The 8,766-nt window shown below is 44.2% G+C and overlaps 1 protein-coding gene across 1 annotated transcript in view; it reads left to right on the forward strand.

Moving 5' to 3' along the window:
* The first annotated feature begins 3,499 nt into the window (after positions 1–3,499).
* The window catches only part of IGF2R (insulin like growth factor 2 receptor), an 86,329-nt gene continuing 81,062 nt past the window's right edge, over positions 3,500–8,766 (forward strand). The window contains exon 1 of the mRNA XM_023523443.1: positions 3,500–3,737. Within this exon, the coding sequence (XP_023379211.1) occupies positions 3,515–3,737 (223 nt within the window). The 5' untranslated portion in view covers positions 3,500–3,514. The remainder of the gene's footprint in view (positions 3,738–8,766) is intronic.

The raw sequence follows: 8,766 nt of genomic DNA on the forward strand, positions 1-8,766 counted from the left end.
GTGTGTGTGTGTGTGTGTGTGCGCGCGCGTGTGTGTGTGTTTGAGTAAAGGCTACGTTTCCACACAGCTTGCAAATATTTTCTTCCAGAGGTTTGTTTCTTGCCAAAAATCTAAAATTTTAATATACAGCTCAATTTTTTTCTTTGATCTAATATGTTGGTCTCATTTTTTCTGTCAGTTTATTTTCTTAAGTCTTAAGAAATAGCTTAGTCTAGGATATAGACTTTTCTGTGAATCTCAGCTGAATGGTTTCACTTGGCTGTTAAATGAGTTATGTTGTTGGTTTTCCTAATTTTGGCTGTATGTGTTCACCTCAGGTAAAGATTTTTCTAGTGGACAAGCTTTCGGACAAAAGTTTATTATTCCTCAAAGATATCATTAAATTTAATTTAGTCTATAATACTTTTATTGCTTTTGAAACCACTTTCTGTTTCTATAATATGATCACGATGCTTTAAAATCTTAGCATAAATTCGAAGAATGATTTCAGCCTAGGCCATTCTGGCAGCTTGGCCTTTAATATGGCAAAGAGTCTAGAATCATTTAGTCGCAAACACGTAATTTTCTTAAACAGTGCTATCAGACATTTGTATGACTTCCAAGTTTATTATGAAATAGTCTTTAAAAATATTTACTTCGAGCAGAAGCGTATCTAGATGATAACTTAATGTAACTGGAGTGCACACCAGAACAACACACTGGTTTTTGGAAAACGCTTCATGAGTTTTCAGGTAGATTATTTTAACTGAATGATTATTCCTGAGCTCTTAATGATACAAGGCTCTGGGCAGGTTTGTTTGTTTTAAAGTGGACGTACGTCCACTGGACGCAGAACGTCTCAAGTACTGATGGCCTGCAGATGTCTTGACCGTGTCGTTCAGACACATGCCGTGGCCGTCCCTTCCTTTTTTAGCGATGTGACTGAGGACTTCACCCAGCTGCTGCTGCTTGGGAGTGTGAGTGCCATCGAAGGCCCAGCCTGGAGGGGCCGCCCTGTGGCGAGTGGTTAAAGCAGCCCCCTGAAAAGAGCCAGCGCTTTCAAGGACCCTCCCTCCCTTCTCCCGCAGCCACTTACCATTTTATAATCTTGACAAAGCAAATAGGAATGGAGCAACACTTTTTCTTTCTAGGGACCCTAATCACCAGATCAGCAGAACGATATTCTTCATTTTACTCTTTTTCATCTCTTTTCTGTTCCCAAACACACACTCTTTATTTACATCTACCTTATTTAAATATCACTGCTACAAAAACAGCAGTGGATTTCTTTTTTCTTTTTTTTCTTTTTCTTTTCTTTTTCCTTTTTTTTTTTTTTTTTTTTTACAAAAGATCAGTGTTTTAGGTATGGTGTGGATTTCTTTAGAGTTGATTCCCACCAGTCAACTCCTTCTGAAATGACACCTTTCTAGACACCTCTCTCGGATGCGTGAGACTGTAAAACAGCTTAATGACGCCACTGCTAAGGTAGTAAACTTGACGTCTGGTGTCCTGGGAGAACTCAGTCATCTCTCCGGAACGAGAGGGAATAGTTCCTTTAATTAACCATAATTAATAGAAAAGTTTTACTATGACTCTGCAAACAGAAACACTAGCTGAACATTTTGAGGAAAGATCCACGGCGTCTTTTCCTCGAGTGGCCTCCCTTTGCGTCAGGTACAGAATCAAAGCCACTTCCTTTTATCTGCGGGACCCGGCATGCCCCGGCGTCTCTCTCTCTCTGCCTGCACCTTCCACTGTCCTCATGTCCCTGCTGCAGCCACACTGGCCTCCTGTCTTTTTCATCAGCACGCTGAGTCCATTTCTGCCTCAGGACCTTGCAGTGGTCAGTCCGTCTGCTGAAATATTCTTCCCACCATGTCTCCCCCGGGGGTTCCTCCTTTTTGTCACTCAAGCCCCGGGGCAAATATCCTCTCTGAAGACTTGTCTGAAGCAGCTACTCAGCCACGTTGTGTTTCTTTCGGAGCAGCACATATTCGTAGGTGGGATTTTCCTGTGTGTTTGTTTTCCTGTTTATTTTTTGACCTCCCCTGGAATATACCCCAGGAGGGCAGCGACTTTTGGGTGTCAGTTTTGATCATTGCTGTACTCAGCGCCTCTGCAGTAAGTCCTTGAAAAAATTTGTGAAGCAAATGAATAAAGGTTAGTGAAGTTCAAAGGAAACAGCCCTTCTTGATGGGTTATTTTCTCATGCAGTTTAACCCTCCTGACTCTAGGAGCAGCTCTGAGGTGTTCCCGGTGAGAAACGGGGCGGGGGGGGGGGGGGAAGTGCAGTGGCAACTGCTTTTGTGCTGGCGTCACCCCAAGGCAGGTGCTTACCGAGCACACCAGCCTGTTTTTCAGGTTGCTGGCAGTTCAGTGGCTGGCAGAGCTTCCGGGGGAACAATCTGCCACCCTGCCTGAGTGCTTACGTGTGCTTATGTCGCTCGGCTTCTTGGCAGGTGGATGCGATCAGTCCCCTGACCGGCGTACAGGAGAATGCCGGAGTCCTCACCTGTGAAGAGCCCCGTTGTGGGATTCCTTCACTGACGGATAGGCTAGTAGGGAGACTTCTTCCAGGTGGGAGGGCGTGTCGCCTGGTGTTCCCTGCCTAACACAGCCATTGCCCCGATGCCCAGTGGAAGGCAGCTCTGGGGAGTGCTTTCTGTTGTCCAGGTGGCACTCCTTGGGTAGAAAACGCCTGATAACGCGGGAGTGCTGACCTCAAGGCCTCGCCCCGGGCGCGCCACCACCCCTAGCCTGGCCAAGCCCTAGCGATTCTGTTAATTTCTCTCCCTTCCTTTCAGCGATTCGGTTGAGTTAACACAGTATCTGCATTTTGCAGGGAACGTTTTAGTCACAGTCCTCATTTCCTGTCTGTGCCCTGGCTGAGGAAATGACCCCCGGCTTACAAAACAGACAAAGCTTACTCCCCCATCAGAGTGGAGAATCGAGAATAATTGTTTTGACAGAAGTGACAAACCATTATTTTGTCCCTAGTATGCAGATGGATTCATTAACAGTTACTCAATAGCTACTTTGCCAGAGTTTTGAACAGACAATGGGTTTTCATGCACGTGAAATGCTTGTCACAGTGGGTCAACCTAAAATAAGAGTCTGATTTCGAATCAGATAGTTGACTCACCGCACACCTTCATCTTGTCAGTTCCATCTGAACCGTGGCTGTAAATTACAAGGTGAAACCAGAAGTAGAACTGCCTTTCATGCCACAACTAGTTTTTCAATAAGATAAAGTGAAAAACATCCCTTTTGGCTTTTCGGCATTCCGGTGTGATTGGAATGGTTACTATCTTATATTTAACGTGATTCTTGAGCAATTACTTACCTGAGTAGCTATTCTTAAATTAACGGTAGGATTTTAAGAATTTTGGTGATTGTGGAGTCTCGAGGTGGCCTCAGGGTGGATGGAACCAGCACAAGGTGGCATTTAGTGGTTTCTGCCCTGCCTTCTATTCACCTTAACACAGTTGACTTTTTAGTATTTTTGGCTAATGAAAGTTGTGGTGGTTTTAAGCAAATGTGGCTTGAATGTAAAACTAGAGAGAAGTTTAATTATTGGCAAATCAGCGATGGTGATGAATTGTTTTTCTTCCTTTTTAGTTACACATGGGAAGCTTTTGATACCAACAATCACGTGCTGTATAAAATCAGCGTCTGTGGGAATGTGGATGTTGCCCAGTGTGGGGCGTCGAGTGCTGTTTGTATGCACGACTTGAAGACAAACAGCTATCGTTCTGTGGGTAAGTAAATCTGTCCTTAAATTACCGAATGTACAGAACCCCTGTTTTGCAAAAACGATTATCTGTATCTAGCTCTCTACAGTTATATTTGCTTATAATACGTAACACGCATGTTCAATGTGGTAACAGTTGAAACGTTCACTATGAGATTGAATTATGTTCCTTCCATCCAGCGAGTAGGAAGAATTATGTACGTTTGTATTTATTGATATAGAAGGACGTTTCCTATATGGCTCTGCCTTTTCCTGTTGTTCTTAAACCCCGTCTTTACTTTTCTCCCTCCTACACCCCCATTTCCTCTAGTGTCCAGTCTCTTCCCCCTCATAGCATTGTTTTCTTCTGTGGTCATTTGATTCTCAGGCAGCCCGTGGTCACATGGGGTCAAGGTGGTCATTGGTTTTAGGCTTACATCAAAATTAAATGATCCTAAGGGCAGCCCCAGGGGAAAAAGGCGCAGACCTTGCTTTCCTAGGGCTCATTTTATTTCCTCATGGGGCCTCTTTTCGGGCTGGGATCCCTTTCCTCTGAGTCCGAGTGGGCTGACAGCCCCGCCAAGTGACAAGGAGCGGGAGGGGGCACTGCCTGAGTGAAGGGACGTGGGGCAGACATAAAGGCCGCCAGCGCCGTTCTTGGATTGGGCAGCATGGGTGTCCACTGCGACCTTTGACCAAGGCAGTTTGCCGAAGTCTCATGGTGAGGGACAGGCATGAGATGGAGATGGTGTGTGACTGGGACGGAGCGGCAGCAAGAAGCGGATGTGACGTAGGATTTTGGCGTTGGGGGGACTGCTTACTGTGTTAGTTCTGCCCGTCATTTTGAACGGAAACTCCTAACACAGTTAAAAGAGCTTTTCAGCAAGCAGTGTGAGAGGAGTAAGGTCTTCAGGGTCTGCTGGTTGAGGCCCAGCCCCTGCTTGGTTTCCCTCTCTCCCACCGAGGAGACTGTCGGGTTGAAAACATGGTAAGAAGGGTTTGCGGCCCAGGATAGAGATCTGAGGACGCACCAGGTTGTTCTGAACTCTCGGGTCAGACAAATTTATTATTTTGTGATGTACTTAAAAAACTTGCAAATGAGATTGCCATTTTCCTGATTGGGACCTTTTGATGGTTCACGGAGAGAGGCCACACGTGGATCTGTCAGACAGTGTTACTCAGGTTTTCAGAAAGAGGAGTTGTTTTCTTCTTGACCTTATTGTAATACTTGACTGTAGTATTTTTGGCTAATGAAAATGTGTCTTCTAGTTTATGATAGTTTAGTGTAGATTCATGTAACACGGGTACCAGAAGCAGGCAAGTCAGTAGGAAGATGATCTGTGAGGTTGGCATAGCTGTACAAAATTTGCGAATGACCAAGTTAGATAGGCTTTGAAAGCCAGGCAGGAGAGTTGACATATTCTGGGGTAGGTAGTGGATCCATTTGAGATGTTTTGTGATGGTAATGGGGAGGTGATCTGATAAAATGTGTTTTTAGAAAGCTGGGCCCAGTGGAATAACAAAGGTTGGTTAAAGGGTCTTGAGAAGCTGAAGGTAACTACATGAGTTAAAAGCTAAGTTACAGGTTGATGATGATAGAAACCAGCAGTTCCCAATCTCATTTTACTCGCAGGCATGCGTGACAGATACTTTTCCCAGAGCTTCAAACTCCCTAAGGGAGAGAAGAATGCTAGGTGATGTGTACTTTCAGCCCTAGCAATGATTACCCTGTCCTTCAGCTCAAGAAAGCAAACTAGTGTGAGTGGATGAAAGTGACGTTCACATTAGTACAGACGTCATCTTGAATCAGCTCTCATTTTGCTAATTTGTGTTATGCAATAGAAATAACTAAATTTGTCATACATTTTCTTTTATAACTAAATAATAACTAAGTTTCTTGTGCACTTATGTGACAGGCATTATGTTTTTAAGTAAAGCATCTCACCGACTTTATTCAACAACTTTTGAAGTGGGTGATACTCATCATTTCCCTCACTTTATAAATGAAGACACTGAGGACAGAATGGTTCAGCTGCTTGGCCAGAGGTTGCGTGATTGTGAATTTGAATGCCAGCAGGCCAGCTCCAGAGTCTGTGTGCTTATCTGGGGCTGTGTTGTTTTGAGAGTCACAGAGGCACATCAGACAGTTGTCGAGCTAAAATGGGAACCATGGCGAGAAAGTTGAACTCCCGAGAAATTAACTTCTTATGAACCGACTAGCAAGGAAAAAAAATAGGAATTTTTGAGAACAGCCACAAAAACTGGAGCTCCCAGTAAATCAGAGGAACAGGAGAGCTAGCATGGCAGCAGATCCAAATGCATATGAACTTACTGTAGGACCAAGAGTTTGGGTGTAATTTAGGTGTTTATCTGTTAGCAAACAGTATCAGACCTCTCCTTCATATCATATGACAGAAATTACAGACCAGTTACAATGAAAAGGGTAGAGACAATAGGACATTCAGAACAAACCTATGTAAAATAGAAATATAATCTAGAGGAGGTAAGAGCTTCTCTTAGATGATAATACAACGCAGGAGAAAAATGGCAGTCTAAGAACAGGCAGTCCACAAAGAGGAAATCCTGATGGTCAGTGCAACTTCATTAGTGAGCCAGGTGTAAATGCAAGTCAGAGCAATAATGAAATCTCGTTTTTCTTCAGTCAGATTGGCAGAAGTTAGATGGTTGCATCATAGACTGTTGGCGAGGAGCCTTGAAATGGGCATATTCATATATGTTGCTATAGGAGGATGGTCATCTGCAATCCTTTAGGAAAATAATTGATGCGAGTTTTATAGTGCCTACAAAAGCAATTTTTATACTTAGAAACGAATATTAAAACCTAAACTTTGGTTTAAATAATATGACATTATTTTTGATAAAAAAAATCATACATTAGTTCTTCCTTAGACAAATGATATTGTTACATATATAGATCTGTAGCAGAGTTTAGCAGTCATTTTTATTGGGCCTGTGAACAAGATTTGGTTCCATTTACAACCTAGCTGAATCATCACCACATTTTAAAATGATTTATACATTTTATATATTTGATTTCCTCTCACAGTACTTCAGATGTGTGATCTGACAATGAAAACTTAAGCAGTAATAAAAATTTAACACATTACACTTACATTTAATACTTTAAACTTATAAATTTGATGAACCTGAAATTCTTAGATGTTCTCATCCTGTGTCACAGTCTAAATCAGATGCTCAGTTGTAACCTTTGAATTGGTTATAACGTTAAACATTGCAAGTCTGTAAAAATACTGAATATGTTCAAATTCCCCCTGACATCCTAAATATGAATATTATGGTTTTAATTTAATCTGAGGGTTAAAAGCTGTATATACACGTCAGGAACCCTGTTACCAGCCCTTTTGAGGCAATGTGCCCGCTAGGGTAATGTTAATTGAGGTCACTCACCACCAAAGCTTGGGATTCTGGCTGTCTTCTTGTTGGTGACCTGGTAGGACACAGTGAATCCGATTGCAGTCACGGTGTCAGATGACTTCATTTACTCAGGAGACTGGTCCTGACTTTAGGTGATAGTTAAATTGTGGCTCATGTGTACACTTACAGAAATCTCACAACAGCCATCCAGGTTGATCACTGGATTGAATTTTGCATCTTTCAGTATTAAGATGTGAAAGTATCTTTTCCTCTTAAGCTCTATATTCATTTTCTTAAAACCATGTAATTGATATTTTAAGATACCTGGTTTAGTTTTAGATTTAACTCATGTTTTTGTCTCATGTATGGTCTCTCCTGAAAGTCTGGCAGTATCTGTTAAATTTTAAAATATATATTCTTATAACCTACTTTTGTAAATATTACCAATAAAGGAATCAGCGCTGTACATAGATTTCTGTACAGTATATTTTTTTGTAGTGTTAATTGTGGCAAATATGCTGGAACAACCTAACTCTATGGGGGACGGTTCAATAAATTGTATATTTTATTTTGATTTACTTGGTTAATTCACATCTAAAAACGTATATGAATAAACTGTATTTTAAAACAGTCAACACTTAATATTCATTTATTTATAACAAATACTCGAGTGAATCAGTCACTAAAACAGACAAAAATCCCTTTTCTCATGGCGCTTACAGACAAAAACAACACTGGCTAAGTAGTACATTAGAATGTGACGAGTGCTGTAAAAAAGGAGGGGGAGGAGAGGGGTGCTGGCGTTTTCAGGGGTACGTGTTCAGGGATATTAAGTGGGGGACATGTTGCTGAGAAAGGGACATGTAAGCAAAGACTTGGAGCTGAGAGAGTGAGTCTTGTGGCTCCCGGGGGGGAAAAGCCAGTGCAGGGGACGAGGGGGAGTCTCTGAGGAGGGTAATCGGTGGTAGCAAGAATAGAAATCTCTTTTAAAGAGCGTTGATATAAAGAGGAGCAGAAAAATGAGGCAGTAGCTGGAGGAAAACCTGGGTATAGAGGATTCTTTGTCAATTTGGTGAAACAACATGGATAGTCCACTTTGAAGGACACGACACAATACACACAGGAAAGTGGGTAGCGAGGGAAGCCTAACTCGAGCACACCGGTGACTAGCACGGAGAGGGCTGTCTGCCTGCCTGGCAGGCTCTGATGGATGTGTTGGCGAGGCCCGGCGGCCGCGCAGTGGGCCCTGGGGCCGCTCGCGAAGTTGGGATCATCAGGCCATGCAGCCTCAACGAGGCCGAGTGGCGAGCTCGGCTGGGTTCGGCCGGGGACGCCGAGGGTTGCAGGCGAGGCCTGGCAGGCCCGGAGCGCGGCCCGGTCTGGCGGGCTCTGGTGAGCGCGGCCTGGCGCGCAGGGTCTGGACGACCCGGCGCGGCCTGGCCTGGAGAGCGTGGCCTGGTCTGACGGGTACGGGCGAGCGCGGCCTGGCGGGCCTGGCGCGCAGGGTCTGGAGGACCCGGCGAGGCCTGGCCGGTAGAGCGTGGCCTGGCCTGGCGGGTACGGGCGAGCGTGGCCTGGCGGGCCCCCTGGTGCGCAGGGTCGGGAGGACCTGGCGTGGCCTGGCCGGTAGAGCGTGGCCTGGTCTGGCGGGTCCTGGCGAG

The sequence above is a fragment of the Pteropus vampyrus genome, unplaced genomic scaffold (assembly GCF_000151845.1).
Source record: "Pteropus vampyrus isolate Shadow unplaced genomic scaffold, Pvam_2.0 Scaffold392, whole genome shotgun sequence".
Classification (NCBI taxonomy): Eukaryota; Metazoa; Chordata; class Mammalia; order Chiroptera; family Pteropodidae; genus Pteropus; species Pteropus vampyrus.